This window comes from Neophocaena asiaeorientalis, unplaced genomic scaffold, assembly GCF_003031525.2.
Source record: "Neophocaena asiaeorientalis asiaeorientalis breed wild unplaced genomic scaffold, Neophocaena_asiaeorientalis_V1.1 scaffold129, whole genome shotgun sequence".
NCBI classification, from domain to species: domain Eukaryota; kingdom Metazoa; phylum Chordata; class Mammalia; order Artiodactyla; family Phocoenidae; genus Neophocaena; species Neophocaena asiaeorientalis.
Genome location: NW_020172446.1, coordinates 5,817,887 through 5,841,516, shown reverse-complemented (window position 1 = coordinate 5,841,516; position 23,630 = coordinate 5,817,887). Strand labels below are relative to the sequence as shown.

Sequence of the window (23,630 nt, the reverse complement as noted above, 5' to 3'; positions counted from 1 at the left end):
TGATGTTTTTCTTTTTTTTTTTTTTTTTTTTTGGCCGTACCCTGCAGCATGTGGGACCTTAGTTCCTCAACCAGGGATTGAACCCGCACCCCCTGCATTGGAAGGCTGAGTCTTAACCACTGGACCGCCAGGGAAGTCCCAAATTGGAGATTTCTTTCTTTTTTTTTTTTTAAAAAGGAAATTAGAAACAATATGACCTGTGAGACTTGCTTCAAAATAATCTAGTGCTGGGAGGAGCAGATGAAACAAGATTAGTGAAGCTGGGTGATGGGTACATGAGGTTCATTATATTGTTTTCTCTATTTTTTCTGAAGTATAGTTGCTGTACAATACAGGTGTATTGTACAGGTGTATAATACAGCAACAGTTACAGATGTACAATATAGCAACTCACAACTTTTAAAAAGTATAGTTGATTTACAATGTTGTGTTGGTTTCTGAGTGACTCACAGTTTTGAAAGGTGATGCTCCATTTATAGTTATTATAAAATATTGGCTATATCCCCTGTGTTGTACATTATATCCTTGCAGCTTATTTTCTCTGCTTTTTGGTGGCTTATTTCTTCTACTTTTCTATTTTCTCTACTTTTGGATATAATTGAAAATTTCCATAATCAAACATCAGACTCTTACTCCTAGAGCCTTTGGGGTTATGTGGGATTTCAATCAAGGGGAAGGGAAGAGGATCTCTGGCAAACACGAGGGGCAGGTCATAGGTTAAGACAGTGCCATGGGGAACAGGGCAGGGACTGTGTAGATGGCAGGTGCGGGGGAGATGGGCATCACTGAGAAGCCCTGTGTGACCCCTGACCAGGCCATGAATAAAAACGAGAGACCTGCTGGGCTTAAGTTCTCACAACCTGAGGAGAACTAGGGAAAATGCTCGGAAAGCACGTACAGTAAAAGGGAGAAAGAAGCAGTGGTGTGATACTGCTTCCGCCTCGGATACACATGGGAGAAGGGAGGTCTTACCAGCTCCCAGCCTGCCCCGCGCTGGGGCTCTGCTGAGTCAGCCTCTCAGAACGGAGCCGGGCTGTCTGATAAAAAGACCCTAAGCCAAACACAAACCATGTAACACGTTCATAGAACGAGGGCAGTAGTTCTGAGGCCTTGATGTCTCTGGCAAGAAAATACTATTTTTATAGAGCTCTTGGGGAAAGGAAAAATTCAATCCTGAGAGAACTTGTTTAAAAGAATCATATTGTACATGGATGATCCCCCAGCTCCTGGGAAGCTCAAATGACTCTATGTTTTACCCTAATGTTTCTTCAAGTCAGCAGATATTTATATCCTGAAAGCTTTCAGTCTGTGCAAGGACAGAACCATGGCAAAGCAGGAAGGCACCTCCGTCTTCATTTTACAGATAAGAAAACCAAGGCCCAGGCACACGAAGTCTTACGCAAGCTTTTCTTTCGTGAGGCTCCAGAAAGAAAAGGGTCTCTAATTCTTTTACTGGGAAAAAAATAAAAATGAAGAATGGAGAGATGGTAGAAAAGTCTAATATGAACTGACTTTATATTCTAATTCCTTGGCTATGTGTAATGTTTTCCTCTATTTTATTCAAGAGGCTTCTTTTTCCATCTGATTTTAGAGATGTGACCCATCCAAGCAAGGAACATCCTAGGGGGTTTTAAATGAGCGCACAGGGTTGAGGCCAGAACTGGCAGGTGCTGTTAGCACCTACGCTTCATCTTCTGCTCCCAGCTCGGCAGCGGCTCGGGAGCACAGGCCCCGGGATGGCACAGTCAACTGGGTAGACAGCGGGACGCACCACCCCTCCACCCGACGCAAAGCTCGTCCATAGTAACGACCACTGTTTTCCAAGTCGGCAGCAGTTTAGGTTTCAACAGCTCAAAAAGTTCATAAACAATTATCTACGCGCAACGGTTCTCCATCGACAGAAGACGACCACAGAGGGAGGTGGTGACATGTCCTGTCATCGGTTCCAAAGCAGCTCCGGGGCAAGACGGAGTGTGCGGCGTGGGAGTTCAAGTTCCCGCTGGAGAGCTATCTCCTCTTGATCACCACCGGCCACGTCAATACGTGCCCACATTGGGAATCGGTGTGAAAAGACTGGATTTGCCTTAATACTTAAGCCAGTTAGGACTCCACCGGTCAAGTTAAAGGAAGTATTGGCAAAAGGCAAGTAGATTCCCAAGTTTAAATTTAAGTCAGCTTTATGAAGTAAGAAAAGAATTTAAAGTACTGGAAAACAATGAAAGTTGACATTGCTCGGACTATTTTCTAAAAAATGAACAAAATATCGTCAGCGGTGATGCTGTCCAGCCACTGCCTAGGATGGATGCTTTGCCATCACCCATCCCAATGACTTGGGGTTTGGGTTGTAACTCGAATGACCCAATATACCTAAATCAGGGCCTACCGTGTGCAGGCTGCTTGGCTTGGCACTTTGCAAACATCATCTCATTACTATTCAGACGTCATCTTCCTCACAGCGGTCTTATTGACGAGGAGACTCAAAAAGCTCAAAGAGGAGAGGTCACCTGCCCGAAGTCACACAGCTAGTCAACAGCAGAGTGGAGGCAGCCCAGCTCCATCTAAAGCCCAAGCACTATACGAGGCCACTTCCTAGACACTTGTTAACAAATGATTTAAAAGAAAGAAAACAAAGAACAAAGCACTCAACTGGCCCTAGTTCAAGGGGAGCCTAGTTTCTCACGGAGAAGCTAATGAAATACACAGGGATCAAGCAAAGTTCTCTTTCCAAAAGGGACACAAACAGTAGCTTGCACTGGAAGAACAAACATCCTGAAAAGCCATCAGTCGAAGTAAGACTCCAACTTTTTCAGATGAACCTTGCATCTGACCTTTAAAATTTACCCCTCCATACTTCAAGTTTTTCCTTCTGCACTTTTTGTTTAGAAGGTGGGGTGGGGTTGAATACCACTGGTGCTATGTAAACAAGAAAAACAGTTTGCAAAAGAAGCGGTGACTAAGATGTAGGGGTGACAGAAACAGCAAGCAAGGAAAGGGTCAAGATGACAATGCCAGAGCCTGTGGGACCCCACGCTTGGCCTGAGGGAGAGGTTGTGAGGCCCGGGGCGTCGCCAGCGCCCGTGGTTTCTGCCACCTGGGGAGGAGTGTGCGGCTGCACCTCACAGGGAGGGTCGGGGAGACGCTCATTCTTCCTGGCGAGAACCCACAGGAGCAGAGAATTCTGACCCATCCACTGATCAGAGGACAGGGCTCCACACTAGTTTACCATGGAACTTGTGTTTCTCCATGGCTGTGTAAAACTTACAAAGGGGTCTCCTAAGAAACCGATTTTCCCTAAGTGAGAATTCAAATTTTCAAGTACTCATCTTGATTATGGGACTAGAGCTGTACAGAGCACGGATTCAGACATGTGGCGTCTGGGAACACTGCAGGTAATCAGAGTCTAGTGCTACAGGTTAGGCTGCTGGGCCATTGGCCCCAGGCATGCACACATGCACACGCGCACACTCTCATGTCTGCCGGGGCTACTTTTACTCATAGAACAAGCGTGTGCTATGTTTCTAGGCACCTTCCCCATGTACAGCACTGAACCAAGTACTGTGGGGGGAATAAAAAAGAGGAGGGAACATCTGTCGAGCACCTACTGTGCACCAAGCACGACGACTGACATTTTCCTATGAACCTACTGCTTATGACTATGCAGCGAACAAGGTATTCTTACTCCTCCTTTACAGATAAGACAGGCTTGCGGACAATAAGGGGCTGGTCTAATGAAGCATAACTGGTAAGTCCGAATGGTTGAGATCTAGATATTAGTCTGACTAACTCCAAAGTCCATGTTCTTTCCACTTTACAACGTTGCTTTCCAAAAGAAGTGTTACCACCTGAAATGAACTTCAAATTCGCTGAGGGATCTGGGGGGCAAGCAAAATCTACGTACAGAATGAGCTTGTCCACAGTAGACGATGTAGTGGCGGTGATGGTGGTGCAGAGGGGGAGGAAAGGATGACTCTCCTCACCTCTTTGCTCAGGGATACACGTTCCTTAACTCCAGGAGGAAAACCAAGAAGACCCAGGATAGAAAGTGGAGCAAAAGAGGCTCTAAGAAGATATATATATATAGGGACTTCCCTGGTGGTCCAGTGGGTAAGACTGCATGCTCCCAATGCAGGGGGCCCGGGTTTGATCCCTGGTAGGGGAACTAGACCCCACATGCATGCCGCAACTAAGAGTTCGCATGCCGCAACAAAGATCCCACGTGCCACAACTAAGACCCGGAGCAGCCAAAATAACAAAATAAATAAATATTAAAAGAAGATGATATAGGTGTAGATTTTTTTTTCCCATTCACTGCTGGGCCAATGGGAAGGTGAATTTGTATAACTTTTCTTTCTTTTTTTTTAATAGATTTATTTATTTTAATTTATTTTATTTTTGGCTGCATTAGGTCTTCCTTGCTGCACGCGGGCTTTCTCTGGTTGCGGCGAGGGGGGGCTACTCTTCGTTGCAGTGCGCGGCCTTCTCATTGCGGTGGCCTCTCTTTGTTTCGGAGCACAGGCTGTAGGCACACGGGCTTCAGTAGTTGTGGCACACGGGCTCAGCAGTTGTGGCACGCGGGCTCAGTAGTTGTGGCTCGTGGGCTCTAGAGCGCAGGCACAGTAGTTGTGGTGCACAGGCTTAGCTGCTCCGCGGCAGGTGGGATCTTCCCAGACCAGGGCTCGAACCCGTGTCCCCTGCATTGGAAGACGGATTCTTAACCGCTGCGCCACCACGCAAGTCCCCGTATAACCTTTCTTTCTTTCTTCTTTTTTTTTTTTTTGCGGTACGCGGGCCTCTCACTGTTGTGGCCTCTCCCATTGCGGAGCACAGGCTCCGGACGCGCAGGCTCAGCAGCCATGGCTCACGGGCCCAGCCGCTCCGCGGCATGTGGGATCTCCCCGGACCGGGGCACGAACCCGTGTCCCCTGCATCGGCAGGCGGACTCTCAACCACTGCGCCACCAAGGACGCCCAAATTTTCTTCTTTTTAAAAATCTGTAATTTTCTGTAACGAAGGTAATTTGTTTTGGTCATAATGAAAACAAATCTCTTTTACGAAGAAAGAAAGATGTGCTTTGATTATAGGTGGTACATGAAATTGAGGATTTCTTAACCATGGAGCTCTGTGGGCCTCCTGAAACAGATCTACATTTTAATGACAGAGGGAAATGAGAGCAGATTTGAGGACTGTTCTAGCTATTTTGAAATGTCTTTGGGGGATAGTAAGGCGGCCTCCTAAATTAGTACATGTTCATGATCTTGAAACCTAATAGAAATTACATGCCAGACTGTAAGGAAATTTAATTTGGGTTTTTTTTTTTTCTTAAAACTACCATTAATGGGCAAAAAGCTAAGTTTGTTTGATTTTGGACAGAGACTTAGATTCTTTAAATCTAGTGATGTGAGTAGCCCTAGGAAAAAGGACAGAGTGAGGAGAGGACCACAGGACCTTTTAAGGAAGCCACAGATGTTTTTTTTTTTTAAATCCTACTTGTTAAAAAAAAAAATCGGGCTTCCCTGGTGGCGCAGTGGTTGGGGGTCCGCCTGCCGATGCAGGGGACACGGGTTTGTGCCCCGGTCCGGGGGGATCCCACATGCCGCGGAGCGGCTGGCCCGTGAGCCATGGCCGCTGAGCCTGCGCGTCCGGAGCCTGTGCTCCGCGACCAGAGAGGCCACAGCAGTGAGAGGCCCGTGTACCGCAAAAAAAAAAAAAAAATCCTACATAAGGCCATAAGCAGACATACTAATTCCTAAGAATTCACAGAATTTACATTTAAAAGACAAAACTCTTCACATTTCCACCAAAGCACTCCAAACAACTCCCTTTTCAAGAATCAGGAGACTTGGTTTTATTTTTGGCTTCACTGTTATAAACCTATATGGCTTTTTTTATGAAAAGGAAAAGCAAGCAACACACAGCCCTGAATGACAATTCATTAGCTTTAGGGAGAAACGTGCAGAGCAGACTGCACTACTTGGGTTGGCTGCTCAACCCGATTTCTCCCCTGTAGGAAAGTCAGTGTCAGATTGAGAAATGCTGAAGACCAATATCTAACAGGATGCTTGTAAGTGCTTGAAGAGCTCATAGTCAAAGTGAGCGTGAATGCACACTCGTGTGAACCCAGCAGTACCGGGCACACACTGTCGTCATTTCTCCACTTTTAGACAAGTTACTTAAGCTCATTTTTGCCTCAGTTTCCACGTGTGCCAAAAACACTAACTCTTACTCTGTAAGTGCGGTGTGGTACGATCCTGCACAGAGGGGAGACCTGAGCCCTGGCTCTGTCACACGTTATCTAAGAGATCTGGCAAGCGACCTAACTTCTCTGAGTTTCGGTTCCCTTATCTGTGAAAGACAGAAGGAACTAACACAGGTACCTTACATATTTGTCAGAATTAAACGAGATAATGCCTTTGGGTGCTCCGTAGGTAACAACTTACTATCATCTCACAGAGCTCATCTAAGAGAATAATGCAATATGGGAGGGGAAAGTGGTCTGAAAGGTAATTTTGACGTAACTTATCATCAACACTACTGTAATCTCTAGGTTACAGTTTCAGAGAAACCACTAAACTCTCCTCATATTTCACTTCCTCCATGTGGGCCTGGCCTGTTTAAAGACATTCCTGTGGATTTTCTACCAAACTTTGCCCCTCTGTGTTCTCCTCTCCTCTTCCAGCAGCAGGGCTCTCGCCCACAGCTGGGAAGCTAATAGCTAGATGTGGGCATTTCCTATTTCTGACTTTTCTTCAATCAGCTCCAGGATGCTACTTGTTGAAGAAAGAAGCCCTGCTATTAAGTACCATCCAGGAGCATCACATCATCCTCAACAGCACCTGGATGCGCCTGGCGGCTTCCGGGAGTCTACAATCCTGCCGTTTCCAATAAAGATGCCCAAGTTTCCTAACCTATGTCTACCAGCTCTACCCAGCTAAATCTGTGCAGGAGAGTTACTACCTATGTCTTACTTTGTCACCATTCTTTGGTCAAATGGGTGTCTACAAACTTTTGTTCCTCCTGTCTTTTTTACTTTCAAAACCACTCACGGAGTACTACAGTTAAACAAGAACTGTGCTGTGCTGTGGAGATCAAAAAATCAGTAAGACACAGCCCGTGAATTGTTCAAAGCTTAACGGGGGTGGGACACAGATATAAAAATAATTGTACAACAAAGTAGAGAGTTAGTATAGGTGCCGTGGTGTCTTGAGGGAGGAAAACACTCTGGATGAGACAAAAAATGGTGACATTGGAAAAGACTCAAAATAGCCAAAACAATCTTGAAAAAGAACAAAATTGGAAGACGCATACTTCCTGATTTTAAAGCTTACTACAAATCTATAATAATCAGAACAGTGTGGTACTGGCATGAGGAAAGACATATAGATCAATGGAATAGAACTGAGAGTCCAGAAATAAACCCATGTACTTATGGTCAACTGATTTTTGACAAGAGTCTCAAGACCACCCAATGGGTAAAGAATAAATAGTCTTTTCAACAAAGGGTACCGGGACAGTTGGACATCTACACGCAAAGGAATGAAACTGAATCCTTACTTCACACCATATACAAAAATTAACTCAAAATGGATTGAAGGCCTAAATGTAAGAGCTAAAACTATAAAATACTTAGAAGAAAATATAGGTGTAAATCTTCATAATTTTGGATTAGGTAATGGTATCATAGGTGTAACACCAAAAGCACAAGCACCAAAAGAAAAAATACAAAAATTGGACTTCATCAAAATTTAGAACTTTAGTGCTTCAATGCACATGACCAAGAAAGTAAAAAGACAACACGTGGAAAAGGAGAAAATATCTGCAACTCATGTACCTGACAAGGAGTCTAGTATCCAGACTATAAAAAGAACTTCCACAACTCAACAATAGAAAGACAATCCAATTTTAAAATGGGCAGAGGAGTTGAACTGACATCTTTTCAAAGAAGATATACAGATGTCCAATAAGCACATGAGAAGCTGCTCAACGTGTTAGTCATCAGGGAAATGCAAATACAAGTTGAAACCACAATGAGATACCACTTCACACCCACTAGAATGGCTATAATTTTTTTTTAAAGTGTTGATGAGTGTTGATATAGAAAAATGAGAACCTTCACTCATTGCTGGTGGGAATGTAAAAGGGCGCAGCTGCTGTGGAAAACAGTTTGGCAGCTCCTCAAACGTTACACGTAGAGCTACCAGATGACCCAGCAGTTCTGCTCCTAGGTATGTATACAAGAGAATTGAAAACATATTCACACAGAAACACGTACATGAATATTCATAGCATTACTCGTAAGAGTTAAAAAGTGTCCACTGACTGATCAGTGAATAAACCAAACGTGGTTTAACCATATACAAGGGAGTATTATTCAGCCATAGAAAGGAGTGAAGTACTGATACATGCTACCCCATAGATGAACATTGAAAACATTAGGCTAAGTGAAGAAATCCAGTCACAAAAGGCCACATACTGTTTGATTCTATTTATGTGAAATGTCCATAATAGGCAAATCCCTAGAGACAGAAAGTAGATTAGTGACTGCCAGGGAAATGGGGAGTGACTGCTAATGAGTATGGGGTTTCTTTTTCGTGTGATGAAGATGTCCTGGAATTAGACGGTGGTAGTGGTTCCACCGAATTATACATTTTAAAAGGATGAATTTGGGCTTCCCTGGTGGCGCAGTGGTTGAGAGTCCGCCTGCCGATGCAGGGGACACGGGTTCATGACCCGGTCCGGGAAGATCCCACATGCTGCGGAGCAGCTGGGCCCGTGAGCCATGGCCGCTGAGCCTGTGCGTCCAGAGCCTGTGCTCCGCAACGGGAGAGGCCCACGTACCACAAAAAACAAAAACAAAAACAAAAACAAACAAAAAAAAAAAAGGATGAATTTTATTGTATGTGAATTATACCTCAATTTTCTAAAAGTAGGCAGACATTTGAACTGGATTTTAAAGGGTGAGCTAATTGGGCAGACAAGGGTGGAAAGAGAATTCTAGGCAGAAAGAACAGAATGAGAAAAGGTGTGGAAGCCACAAAAAAAGTAATGCATTCAGAGAAAGAAAAGTGGCTCGGAGGCTGGAGTATAGTTATACACACAGGAGTGGCAGAACCAACAAGGTAGTGAAGGGACAAATCATAAAAGCCCAGTATGCTAACCAAGGAGATCATGGGGTGCCTTCAATGAGAAGGAGGTCTCCTCGCAGGAGGATGACGTAACTCAGTTTCTTGGCTCAATCCATCTTGCCAAAGAAGCCTCCTTCCCTCAACTCAGAATCATCTGACGACACCGCTCCACTTTGGCGAGCCCAATGCTCATTTTCTCACCCTTTATAAAATACAGTTATTTACAGCATCAATTATTCTAAGTTTTTGCCTCACCAGAATATAAGCTCCTCAAGGGCAGCCCTGTTTCCAGCCTTGACTATGTAGGTACAAGCACACCCAGAGTGCTCTGTGGAATTCCAAAGATGTGTAAGGAGACTGGCAATGCTGACAAAGTTCTGAGCTTTCCTAACTTTATAAACCTGTGTTCATGTTGTCACTCAGCTCAGAATGCCCTCCTAATCACAAATCTGTTCAAAACTTTGCCATCCTTGGTGGTCTGTTTCAAATGCTACTTCCTTAAGAAGGCTTTCTTTGCTTCCCCACCTGGATGTGAACTCTCCTCTTTTTTCGTCTGTTTGTTTTGCTTTGTTTCGGCCACGCTGCACGGGCGTGCGAGCGCAACACGTGGGATCTTAGTTGCCCAACCAGGGATCGAACCCTGCAGTGGAAGCTCGGAGTCCTAACCACCGGACTGCCAGGGAAGTCCTGAACTCTCCTCCTTTGAGAAGGGTGTATTCTGTACTTCTGGTACTCATTTCCTCATACCTTAACCCCCCTCATCTCACACATCTCTTACCCCACACTTTCTGGAACCTAAGCACCTTGGAATAAGGTCCACATCTTTCCCAGCCCTGGGACTCCCAGCACCGTGCTGGGTAGAGTCTGAAATGAACTGTTCAACTAGCAGCAAAAACGATGGAATCACAGACAGGAATAAGCGTTATCACAAAACAAAAGTTTAAAAAAATCCTAGAAGAAACTACACAGAACAGAAGGCAGGCACAGTAACAGAGGGTATTTGTCTAATCGGTTTGTGACCACTTGGCTTGTTTATATCTGGTCATTTTCATCACATGGATTTCATTTTGCTAGAACTCCGGAAGACTCAGACAAAGAGTAACGGCCTCCCAGCTGCTGCCTTCCCACATCTGTGGTTTTCCTATGATGTAAACAAAAGATTCTGGAGGTATGGTCTCTGTTAGTGTTTGCTGGTGTGGGTCTGGTGGAGAGATGGGTGGTGGGGGCAGTTTGAGGGAAATCCACCTAATGAACTGACAGTTCATATAAGCAACACCTGGAGTGTTAAACCCCCTACAACTGTTATTTTACTGAAAAAAAAAAAAATCCACTCTTCCTTTGGTAAATGTAAAAATTCTTTCACCAGCTGCATTCCAATTGAAAGTGTGTGGCAGTGCAGGAGAGATGGCAGCCGGAACAGATCATGTTCAGGATGTAGGCAGTGTTCCCCAGCAGCGAGGGGATAATCAGAACCTACAAAACCAATCTTCAGAGTCACGTTCCTTTCAGAAAATGAGTGAGTCTCCCTTTGCCTGCTTGGAGTATTCTGCTTGTAAACACTTGGATGCCGGAAATACACATCCATATCTGATTGGTGAAAGGAAGGGCCTTTTGAATGGAAACTCTGTGACATCAGCTACTCAGGACTCCCCACTGAGCGCCATAAAACTCCAAAGCTTAAGTTTTGGTCTTAGCCCTATTTTTGTTAAATATTTACAATCTACTGCAAAACCAAATTCACAGCAAATGTGTGTTTACACAACCTTGTGACACGGCCACTCCTGACAAGAGGGAAAGAGGACTAACGTTTATTGGCACCAGACCAGTCACTCTCCCCAGAAGGCAGATCCTGGCAGTTCACATCCTGATGAGGTAACTTGGGCCCAGAGAGGTTGTTACTTGCTTAACACGCCCAAAGGAAAAATGAGGAGAGTTAAGTCTGTCTGATTCCGAAGCCAGTGTTCTACTCTGCTACTGGTCAGTATGCCCCAGAGAAGTTCTTTCTCTAGAATTTGTAAGAATGTTCCAAGAGTCTACGATTCTAGAATAGGCATTGGCAAACTTTTTCTGTAAAGGGACAGACTGTTTATATCTTAGGCTTTGCGAGTCATCTAGTCTCAGTTGCAACTACTTAATTCTGCCGTTGTAGCACAAAAGCAGCCATAGATAATATATAAATGAATGAGTGTGGCTGTGTTCCAATAAAACTTTATCTGGCAGCGGACCAGATTTGGCTCACTGGCTGTAGTCTGCAGACCCCTGCTCTAGAAGGTTCAAAGAGTGGGCAGCTTCGTGTTATTTGGTTTAGAATCAATGAAGAATTGCCTATTTGCAACTTAATTAATCAACAAGTATGAGTCTTCTCTATTCTATGTGGTCCATGAACTTAAGGAATTGATTTTCTTTTAGGAAGAAAAGACACAGGCACGTAAAAGCCAAAGAGCAACATGAAGCTGCACGTGATAAGCGCCAAAGGAGGGGCCTGCGGACTGAGGGCTGACTGATGGGCCACCACGATATTAGAAAACCAGGGTCCACAACCTGATCAAATGATCCTGCACCTGCACGAGAGCGCAGAGAGAGTCGGAAAAACTTCTCAGTGGGCAGGAACGAAAATGAGTCTGAAGTGACTGCCGCCACACAAAGGGTTTTCGGCACGTGTCAGATGCTGATCAAAGGCAACCTCACGGACTTCCCTGGTGGAGCAGTGGTTAAGAATCCGCCTGCCAATGCAGGGAACACAGGTTCGAGCCCTGGTCCAGGAAGATGCCACATGCTGCGGAACAACTAAGCCTGTGAGCTACAACTACTGAGCCTGTGATCTAGAGCCCGTGAGCCACAGCTACTGAGCCCCTGAGCCACAACTACTGAGCCCGAATGCCACAACTACTGAAGCCCGTGCGCCTAGAGCCCGTGCTCCGCGACAAGAGAAGCCACTGCAATGAGAAGCCTGTGCACTGCAACGAAGAGTAGCCCCCGTTCGCCGCAACTAGAGAAAGCCCGCGCACAGCAACGAAGGCCCAATGCAGCCAAAAATAAATAAATAAATAAAAACAATTTGAAAAAAAAAAAAAAGCAACCTCTCCCTCAAACTTAGGAAACACACCTGCTCCCCGTCTCATTCTCAAAGGACAGGCAATTGACTTCAGGTGCAAGATCAATTGAGTGCTTTAGCAAACTCCTGGAGGGCTCCCTTCTCCTCCCAACTGGTGCTTTAAGCACTGAAGAGCCTGCAGGAGCCACAGGCAGGGCAGGGAGAAACCACCTGGGCTCACTCTTGGACGTTCAGGAAGAAGCACTTCCTAAAAGCTTACCTTGCTCATGGCTGTCAGGGCGGGGTCACAGGCAGCATCGAGATCCTGAACCAACAGCTGAATGCTGCTGGAGATGACACTGCAGATCAAACACACGACTGTGGGCACAGCTTACAAAAGTGAACTGGGAACGAATGACTGACCGACACAGCTCCTTCCAAATGTTTTAGGCACCTGTGTAAAACTCAGATGCACCATTTCCTCAGAAAAACTTGAGTTTCATTTCGGAAAGGAATGAATGACAAGGAGGAGTGTTTTGGCTCCGCCCTCCTTTTTGCTGTGTGTCCTGGTCTCGCTCAGATGTGCTCCTACTCAGTCAGGACACCGGATTCCATGGCTCGTCTCCCCAGTTGTTACACCCAGAATTCCTCTTTGCTACCTCCTCCAAAAGGACCCGTTTACCCAAAATGTTTAAATCAGATCTTGGGGGGTGGGGGGGAAGTTGAGAGAAAATGACCTAAGAAGAGAATTTGGACTTTTCCTCAGTAAGTGGCTGATGTGAAAGCAGAAGCTTGCCTTTCCCAAATCTCATTTAACGACCAGGACAAAATCCTGCCAGGTAGCACCAGGGCAATAACTGTTTCAAGAAGGCTTTACAGGCTGAACTCCTTGGACAGACACTCTTCCACCCCAAATACACTTGCCCTCCCCCGCCCCCCAGTGGCTAAAATCAGGCTGCTCACCCTTTATGCCCTTGAAACACTGGAGGTGGGGCTGGCCCTCTGTAGATTTAGTGGGTCAGATAGGAGGCCCTGGACCTGACCTTCCTGCAGGGATGGCCAAGGGGGTATTTCTTTTCTCTTGTTATTCTAGATAGTGCAACAATAAAGCCCCCATAAGCTAAAAATGATTGTATTTGAGGAGGCGGGATGGGGGGCAGCTGCACCAACTTCTAAGGCTCCTTGGTGGCTGGTGGAGAAAATAATGCTGATCCAACAGAAGGCCCTGGAAACTTCTCAGGTTCTGTAGTAACCTACGCTGACGGCCTGAGACACGCTGCTCCGTGCAGGGGGAAAGGCGGGCCTCGAGCAGGCGCGCGAGTACATACGTGCTGAATGTGTCCATTTCTCCAGTCAGATTGATTCGTTCAGTCAGACTTATGTCGACCTTCTCCTTGAGTTTCTCTTCCAGCTGTTAGAGAGTAACAGAGAGAACGACACACTTAATGCGTATCGGAAGAAGCGACGTAACAATACTTAACACTTACTGAGTCTGAGGATTCCGGTACAATTCCAGGCACTTTTCGTGTATGCACTCATTTAATCCTCACTGCCCCGTAAGGAAGATTCTATTATGATCCTCCTTTGATATATGAGAAGATGGAGGCATGCCCTACCCAGGACAGTGAGTGGTAGGGCTGGGAATCAAACTTCCTCCAGAGCCTGTGCCCTTTGGCCCTGCACTGTACTTGGTTCTCATGACACACTGACAATTTAAACAGATCCCCGTTTTTAGGATACTCCCTGCCTCGTGAACTGCTGGCTCACCCACCAACACTGGAAGCCTCCAGTGGTGGGTCGCAATAAAATCAGGTAAAGTATTCCCTGAGCGCTGGGCTGGGCCACCCACCGCGTCAAGGTGTTGAGGGATACCAAAATAAACAAAACAAACAGTCTCTGCCTGCCTCACCCTACAGCCAAGTGGGGAGAAACGCTGGCCACGTTCCAGCAGCCTCCAAGAAAAATACAACTGACCGGGAATTGTAAATACCTCAAAACATCCCGGGAATTGCTTCACCTAGCATCCCCAAACCTATTTATTACAGAAACTCTAAGAATAAAGAATGTTTTGTCTTAGATTTAAAAGTGACTCCTAGGAATGGGTAAATTAATGTAAGCTTTTGGGAAGGCAACTTATTTAAAAGGCAAACATTTAAATATACACACTCTTTCGGCCGGCGATTTCGCATCTAGAAAGATATTTCAACGAGTAATGAGAACAAGGTATGGAGATGCGCACGTGTTCTTTGCAGCATTCATGAATTAAACCAATATTTACTGAAAGTCTATTCTAAATAGAGTGCCAGGCTCTGTAATAGCATAAGGGAGTTAGCTGGTGAAAAAAACAGATAAGATCCTCTTCTCATAAAGCTCACATTCTGCTGTCGTTTATATTAGTGAAAAACTGGAAACAATCTACACGTTTATAAGGGATTGAGGAGAAAAATTACGGCGCAGGCTCTCAAGGCTTCAACTCTCTAGCGGCCTTTCCTTGTTAACACTGAAAATAAAATCCAAACTTCTAACTATGATTTGGGTCCTGTCTAGCTTCAGGGCCCGCATCTTGCTTTCCCCCTTGTCGGCCTGGCTTCAGTTATACCGACCTCTTAAGGTTCCGGAAGACACCGGGTCTTTTCCCCCTCAGGGCCTTCACACGTCCTACTTCCTCTCTCAGAAGCACTCTATGCTCCCCCGTCCTAGCCAGCTCCTTTGCTTTGCCACCCCTCCCCCCCACTGCCCATCCCTTCCAAGCTCCTCACTTGGCAGTCTCCTTCCTACTCCTCAGGTCTCTGCTTCAATATCACCTCCTCCAGGAGGCCCTCCTTGACTACTCTACCTCAGTAGGCAACTCCCTAACTAGCACTGCAACATCTGTTTCCTTCCTAGCACTTAGAACAAAATTGAGGTTACATCTTGCCTTACTTATTTATTATCTGGCTCCTTTATTAGTTCTAAGTCCCATGACAGTAAGAAATTAGTCTACTCTGTTCACCTCTGTGAATTAATACCAAATACAATGCCTGGTACATAATCAGTGCTTCATAAAGATCTCTTGAAGGAGAGAATGGCACACCCCATGCAGGTGTTAAGCGTAAAAGTGTTACAATTAATGAACCGATATTGACACATTATTGGCATTGTTTTCTAAGTATTATTTTTCAATTCTTCATTGCTTGGATTCTCAAGTCTCTTTGGTTTCTCCCTCCATTTCTTTTTGCAATCCCCCCCAAACCCCTGTGATTTTTTCTTAAGGAAACTGGGTTGTTTGCCCCGTTGATTTTCTCAAGTTTGATCTCATTGATTGTATCCAAAAGGTACTAATTAGCATGCTCCTCTATCCCTTGTATTTCCTGTAAATTGTAGTTTGATGTAAAAGCTTGATCAGATTCAGATTTTTCTTTTTTTAAAGGAAACTCCTTCATGGGAATTCCCTGGCGGTCCAGTGGTTAGGACTCGGTGCTTTCACTGCCGTGGCCGGGGTTCAATCCATGGTCGGGGAATGAAGATCCCACAAGTCACACAGCACCAACAAAAAAAAAAAGAAAAAGAAAAAGAAAGAAAGAGAGTAAAAAAAAAAGAAAACTCCTTCATGATAGTGCTGTGTACTTCCATCAGGAGATAACATGATGTTTGGTTGTCTCTCTTTTTGTAATGTCAGCAGCCATTGATGGTCAATGCCCAGATCCATTATTCCATTAAGAGGTATAAAAGAATGATATTTGAATTCAATATCTTTGCTTCTTCATTTATGAACTGAAAATCTGCTATAAAGATATACTTCCCATTGTCTGTGATTTGGTTATCCTGAGGTACAAGTCAGATAGGAAAGGCAGGATAAGAACTTTTCCTTTATTTACCAGTATTCAATTCATACCAGTGGTTTCTTAGTATCTTCCAAGGTGATAAGTGAATTTTAAAAATCATTATAACCAAATGGATTTAAACATATTTGATGTTTACAATCGACTGTAGCTAATATTCTCACTGATACTTGTATGTCTCATCTTTGACCAGTAGAGTTCATTCAGGCTGACTCCTATAATTAGTTTCCTAACGCTGCCATAGCAAATTACTACAAACTTGGTGGCTTAAAATGGAAATGTATTCTCTCACAGAAGTCCAAAGGGAAGGGTTGGCAGGGTGGAAATGTGGAAAGGAACTTCTAATCCCACATCTAAGGCTGAATGGAAAATTCTTCTGGTCTTCCTTCTGCTAATGGGAGCTCCAGCAGAGACATTACCCTTTCCTGCTTCCCAGTTCCTGAACGTCAGCATCCAGACAATGGTTATTTGTTTCTGCAGATTGAGAATATGCTCCATACATTTCAGGAGACACATAAAAGCCCAAAGGATTTTCAATGAGCCTGGTAACACTCCTGAGAATGGAATCACTGGTTGTGACTAGTGACCACTAAGGCTGGGGCCTACCACCACTACGACTGTAACTGCTTTTAGCACGTGGGAGACAGGGCTACTGACCTATTTTCAAGAGGGCACGTCATGCTCTTTGAGTAGCTTACACAGCTCTGGGGAGGAGACCAGTCATACTTTCTTGCCCAGTCTCCTTTTAACAAGGTCCTTCTGCAAGGGGGCTGCCTGGGCCGTCCCCTGGCTGGACCTCGAGTTTTCCCCTGTGGGAGACCAGCTGTTCTGCCCAAGGGTGTGTGTGGCCTCGTTGGGGCCCACGCTCTTACCCCCTGAGCTAAGTGGCCCAGGCGGCTCAGGAAAAGGAGGAGGTGGCGCAAGGGCAGCCCGGGCGGCTCACCTGCTGGGTGGTGGCCAAGCAGTACTCCGCAGTGCTCAGGATGCTGCATAGGAGGCAGAGCTCCTCCAGGGTGAACTTGGCCACTTCCGAGCCCTCCTTTTCCTTGAGGAGGCTGCTGATGGTCAACCCACCGCCGCTGCTTGTGGTTCTGAGGAAAAGGCATAGGGACCAGTCAGGTCAGGACTCCTCGTTTGCTTCCTGACCCGGAAACTGCACGTTGTAAGACAAAGAAACAGGGGAAGGAGAGGCTGGACGTGGCCCAAACAAATCCACACACAATGAGGCCCTTTCCGAGTGACCTGACCTTGACTGTCATTTGTTTAAATTCTCTGACCATCAGAAATAGGAAGAGACGATCCCAACAGTGAGCCAGCCATCGGTCATGTTAACTACAATGACTCTGCTCTGCTGAGCGGCCTCTCTGCTTAGCGTGGCATTTCCTGATCTGTACAGCTCATTCAGAGTCACGTGTGGTGCAAAAGCTGGTTCCCCAACTGTTTCTCTCAGTTAAGAAAATTCTGCATGGGAGCTTGTCTTCGTGCTTGTGGAGGGGTTCAGAAGTGAATGTTAAGACATGGTTCCCGGCCAAAGGCCTGACTGCCTCAAGAAACAAAAAAGCACGTCATCTCTTCCTACTGATCTAATCATGTGATCACAAAAAATAAAAAAGCAGTTTTTAAAATAACTTCCTGCAGTTATAAATAAAATTTCAACTGTGAGAGTCTATTTTTTAAGAAGACAGAAATCAATGATATTTACCTTAAAAATAAGAGAAATTTTTCCTTTAACACACACACACACACACACACACACACACACACACACCCCTAAACTTCCCAGTCTTAGGTAATCAAAGATTTGAAAACATCTTAATTTCTAGTACTTATAAGGGTGTGAGGACACTGGTTGTCTCTTCCACTACGGGTTAGGAGCTTTAAATTGTACAACTTTTTGGGAGTTATTTTTCAGGAGCTTAAAAAAACGTTCAGACTCTTTGACCCACTAGTTCTACTTCTGTTCAAGGATGCTCTTCTGAATGTTATTTAAAATACCAAAATACTGAACCCAACATAAATGGTCAATTAAGAGAATGATCAATAAGAAATCTCAGAAGTTAGCTGAGGGCCTTCGGTATGTGGGAACATCATAGCATCATTAAAAGTGTCTTGATGGGACTTCCCTGGTGGCACAGTGGTTAAGAACCCGCCTGCCAATGCAGGATACACAGGTTCGAGCCCTGATCCGGGAAGACCCCACATGCCGCAGAGCAACTAAGCCCATGCGCCACAACTACTGAGCCTGTGCTCTAGAGCCGGTAAGCCACAATTACTGAAGCCCATGGACCTAGAGCCCGTGCTTCACAACAAGAGAAGCCACCGCAATGAGAAGCCCACGCACCACGATGAAGAGCAGCCCCCGCTTGCCGCAACTAGAGAAAAGCCCGCACACAGCAACAAAGACCCAATGCAGCCATACATACATAAAAAGAAAAAATCTGGAAAAAAAGAAGTGTCTTGAATATTTTTACTGTGCTGACTGTTCTCTGCTCTTCTCTTCCCTTTTCACCACTTGGGAGACTGACCTCTGCAGACTTTTCACCCAGGCTCCCCAGCCCCCGGGCTCCTGTTGGTTTCAGCCATCAGCAGAGGCTGTAGGAAGTCAGAGAGGTTGAGGAGAGAGAAGTCGGAGTAACAACTAGCCTTCCTGCTCCCTCTGCTTCAGTGTGGTCCTGGCAGTGACCGTGGCCCCTATGACTACAGTTTCTGTTAGGCGGCCCTTTATCCACAGCCCTAGCTGTCACGTGAGTTTTAAAGTAGTAACAATTACCCCCTAGAGTTTGGATGCTTCAGAATCCTCCCTTGGTTCCTTTCACCTGCCCCCATTTCTGTGAACAGTGGCTTTAGTAATAATATCCCAGCTGAGTACCATTTGTTTCCTGCTGTGACACTGACTAATACACATGGCAAAATGCTCACATCATGACAAAGCAGGGTATAAAACTATAAGCACTATAGTCCAGTCCTGTTAAACAAATAAACAGAAGCATTCAGTCACACACATTACACATATAAAGAAAGAACAGAAAAATGTATACTGAAAAGTTAAACCTGTTTTCACTGGGTGGTGATTTTTATCTTCATCTTTGTGCTTTTCTGTGTTTTACAAACTATAACAAACTTGCAGTATTTTGAAAATCAGGATAAAAGTTATCGAAAATTTAAAAATAATGTTTATCATATTCAAAGAAATTCTCATGTGTAAAACATGTCTGTTACTTCAAATCTCTTGTAGAGCGAAGGGATTTTATTTTTCTTTCCTCCCAATTATGTAAAACTCCTATATATGACACATTTTAGTGACAGTGACAGAAACTAAATTCCAAACTGTTGAATTTAGCTATGGGAGTGATTTATAATTACTGGATTCTGAAGCATTGCTTCAGATCATATTCTATTACAATAGAAATTGCTATATAACCAAAATATCTCTAAAACTCTAGTCAAACAATCCATTTATTTCAAGTAATAAGCTATATAACAATATTTCAATGCCCCAGAATAACAGAGTGAAGTCGCTATAATTAGGAGCTATGCTATGCAACCACCTTTCGCCAAATCCTACCACATCTTTAAACATTAGACTCAACCCAGGAGAGCAAGATACACACACCATAAGAGAGACTTTGGCCTGAATGAAACTGCCCTTGCTGTTCAAAAGTCATTGCTACCACCACCCCACTTCTTTTGCCAAGTACCTATCACTGAATCCATGTAAACGAAGCACATCTATAATGGGACTGACTCCCCTGAGTCCACCGTGGCAGGATCTGACCTATGCTAGTGGCCAGCGCGGCAGTACTGATTTCCTCTGGCGGTCCTGATCAGCTGTGGAATCCCATTTGAGAGGAAACAGTCTCAGACCCTTGGGAACTCCATAAGGGCGTTTTCCCCCCTGATACTCTTGGCAGTTTAGCGAACAGCTTCAGGGTGGATTTCCTTAAAGATTTCCATACTTAGGTATATTCAGAATCTCACTTTTCCGGTCAGACCAGGAAGAACAGGACTCACTTGGGCAGGTTGCCAGAGAGGATTTTCCAGGCGTACTCTCGGAGGTACTTCTGGAAAATAGTGGTCAGGGCGATCATCGGCTCCCCGGTACTGAGCTGCGAGCACTGCACCATGCACTTCTTGTAGTAGACAAAGAGGTCGGCGCAGCTGGGGAGCACGGCGCCCCCCTCGTCCGTGTTGGGCTTAGGTGGCCCCTGGGCTTTGAAATCGGTCACAAACCGATCTATCAGCTCCCCAAGGTTTCTGGGAGGAAGAAAACATGAAACGTTATTTTATTTCAAGAAAGAGAAAACAAATGTGCTTGACTGCCGCGAGGCGATCACTCCTCATGCTTTTTACATTTAAAATTGGACCCGTTTCAGTAAGTCGGACAGAGAAAGACAAATATTAGATGATATCACTTATATGTGGAATCTAGAAAACAATACAAATGAATCTATTTACAAAACAGAAAGACTCGCAAAAATAGAAAACAAATGTATGGTTACCAAAGGGGTAAAAGAGGGGCGGGATAAATTAGGAGTATGGGATTAACAGATACACACTACCATATATGAAACAGATAAGCAACAAGGATTTACTGTGTAACATGGGGAACAATGTTCACTATCTTGTAATAACCTATAATGGAAAATAATCTGAAAAAAATAACTGAATCGCTTTGCTATATACCGGGAACTAATACAAGACTGTAAATCAACTGTACCTCAATAAAAAGTAATTAACTTAAAACATTTTTAGAACCTGGATCCATTTTTATCAATATCATCATTAACTACCACCACCACTCCTACAACAACAGCAGTGATAAACTTTGGCATTTGTGTGCTGTTTTATACTTTTCAAGGCACTTCATGATCACATTTGACCCCAAACCCATGGGAGAAAGATAAGGTGTTACTGGACCCTCTAAGAGATGAAAAAAATAAGGCCCAGAAAGTTTGTCACACGATTTAGTGGCAGAGCTGAGCCTAGAATCTACCGCTTAAGTGTGTGTACTGGTCCTACTACCTTATCAGTACCAGCTCCCCTTTCCACAAATGAAAACCCTAAATAATGACAGTGTTCATTTCCTGAACACTTATGGTGTACCAGGCACCATGTCAGCTCTTTGTAAGAGTCTTTATACGTGAACTTCACTTAATCTTCACAATAACCTTATGACGTAGGGACTAAAACTATCCTCCTTTTCTAAAAGCGAGGTGCAGAAAATTAAAGGACCTTGTCCAAAGTCATACGGCCAGAGAGTGGAGGAGCCAGGATTAAAACCCAAGCAGCCTGGCTCTAAACCTCATGCTTTTACCCACTCTACCCTACTACCTCCTCAAACACAAAAAGGTTATGATGTCAGCAAATATTTAGATATCATTAACCTAAAGGTACGCAGCAGACAGACAACTAAACAAAGAGAAACTGTAAAGGAACAGTCTAATGCTTTCTTTCTCCTTTAATGCAGTTTCTTCTGAACAACTTCCAAAATCAAAGGTGTAAGAAATCTTGGGAGGAGAGAAAATACTGAGCCGCTCCAGGCTTGCCCCAGGTCACGGTGGTGATGATGGTTGCAACTTTCTCCCATTTCCCATTCAAACGTCACTGAATTTGCCTCAGTCACACTGAGTCATCACTGTTCACATCCAGCAGGGCTATATTAATTGGTCCCTGCACAGTTGTGCTCTATGAAAAATGGGGGAGAGGAGGGTGTTCCCACCCCTCTTAACGTTTTGCATCTATTTAGTTGCTGTCTAAGGCTACAGGAATCCAGCTGTGTTTTTTGTTTTGTTTTTTTGTATTTATATAACAGTCAAGAAGAAAAAGACAAGAACCACATGCAGTATTAATGAGTAGGAACAGGAGAAAATTGACATTTTACTCAAGAGCTTTTCTTATTGAAAGTTTATTACATCCAGATATAGCCACTGTGCCCTCAAAGAACTTAAGGCCTAGGACAGTCCACTGTGATGGCGGTGACGGTTAGCAAGCAGAGAAGGAGCGAGTTAGTTGACCTTGGAAAGCTCCAGCGTGTCCACCCTCCTTCCTCACACCCTCCTCTTGTCTCACCTTTCCATTTAATTTCCCACGTCTCCTCCACAGCGACCCCATGCTCCAGCCAGGCTCCCCTCAGCTGCCGCTCTGCTCCATCTCTATCCCTGACTCTGTGCCTCTGCCCGGATGCGTCCCCTGGTGACTCTCCCGTCGCCACCTGTCCACTCACCCTCCCAGCTCAGCTCAGGAGGCACCTAGGTAACTCCTACTCACACCCGTCCTCTATCTCAATTGCAACTTCTGTCATCTGTAACACACTGACGACTATTTTTTTTTTTAACACTTCATTATACAGTGTGAGGGTGTCAGCTATTCAGGAAACATGCTGACCTTCTCCCATCCTGGGCCCGTGGTAGGCCATGCTCATCAGGAATGGCTATGTCTTTCTCACTGATCTCCAGGGTAATTTCAGAAGCCTTCCTGAGACAGCACTGTAGCCAGTCACTTCTTATGAGCTGAAGTTGGCAGAGAAGGTGAAAGCTGTTTGCTTTATAGTGGTAGAATCCTCTTCTCTGTGTCACGTATGTTATCGTGAGATTCTTGAGAGCAGGGATAATGTCTATGCTACTTCTGCTCCCCTGAGGCCGCAAGTATAAGATTTAAATGAGACCAACAACAAAAAAAGCAAAGGTTACCATTTCTTCCAGGCACCAAACACTACCCTGAGTTTCGGGAGGATCTTATAGGAAGGACTACTGGAGAAAGGAACACGGGGCATGCTGACCTGTTGAATGGAATCACAGGGATGCGCCTTTTATACCCTAAAGCAATTACAATCAAGTAAAAGATTAAAAAGGGTCAAGTCCTGATCACAGTGCTGCAGGGGGTAAAGACACAGCATCTGTCCATTAGAGTCTGTGACCTATTGGGGGAGATAGGACCTTCATGATTATGATTTTTAGATCTCAAGATGGCAACAAAATGCTAGTTTTGCAGTACGGACAATATGACCAATTTGTTTTAGACAAAGGAAATAACAGAGGAAACTGGAGAGAAAATTCCACAGCAGATTCAGGCAAGAGAATAAAGGCCTGGAGTCAGAAGTAAGTACAGAATACGGTGTGGGGGGAGAGGATGGGAAGAAGGAGAGGAGTTGGCTGAGGCAGAAGACACAGACTGAGAAAAGTCTGACCTGCAGTTAGGTTCATACACACCTCTGAATTCCCACAGCAACCTGTTCATACCTTTACCCCTCCATGCTACGTTCCAAACACTTTTTTTGGTCTCTCTCTCACGCTAGGCTATATGCCTATAAACTAGGCACTGCACTGGCTACATTATAAATACAATCTCACTTAATCCTCACAACAGCCCTGAGCGGAAGGCATTAGTATCCCTGTTTTATAAATGAAGAAACTGAGGCTGAGAAAAATAAGATAACTTGCCCTAGGCCACAGAATTTATCAGAGCTGGAATTCAAACTGGGGCCTGTCTGACTCCAAAGCCAAGCTCTAACCACTACCCGATGCTTTGACTTCAAAACTCTAAAGCGCTCTACAGATACATGGTATTACGATTACTGGTGTGATTCACTTCCTCTGCAGCTTAAGGAAACACGTCATGGATGCAGATGGTGTCTTTTATCCTCTTCCCTGTAGC

The 23,630-nt window shown here is 44.8% G+C and overlaps 1 protein-coding gene across 1 annotated transcript in view; it reads right to left on the bottom strand.

Moving 5' to 3' along the window:
- The window catches only part of VPS53 (VPS53 subunit of GARP complex), a 132,718-nt gene that overhangs the window by 31,062 nt on the left and 78,026 nt on the right, over positions 1 to 23,630 (bottom strand). The window contains exons 14-17 of the mRNA XM_024736014.1: positions 19,989 to 20,231; positions 16,921 to 17,068; positions 13,485 to 13,567; positions 12,437 to 12,515 (exon numbers count right to left, since the gene is read on the bottom strand). Of these exons, the coding sequence (XP_024591782.1) occupies positions 12,437 to 12,515; positions 13,485 to 13,567; positions 16,921 to 17,068; positions 19,989 to 20,231 (553 nt within the window). The remainder of the gene's footprint in view (positions 1 to 12,436; positions 12,516 to 13,484; positions 13,568 to 16,920; positions 17,069 to 19,988; positions 20,232 to 23,630) is intronic.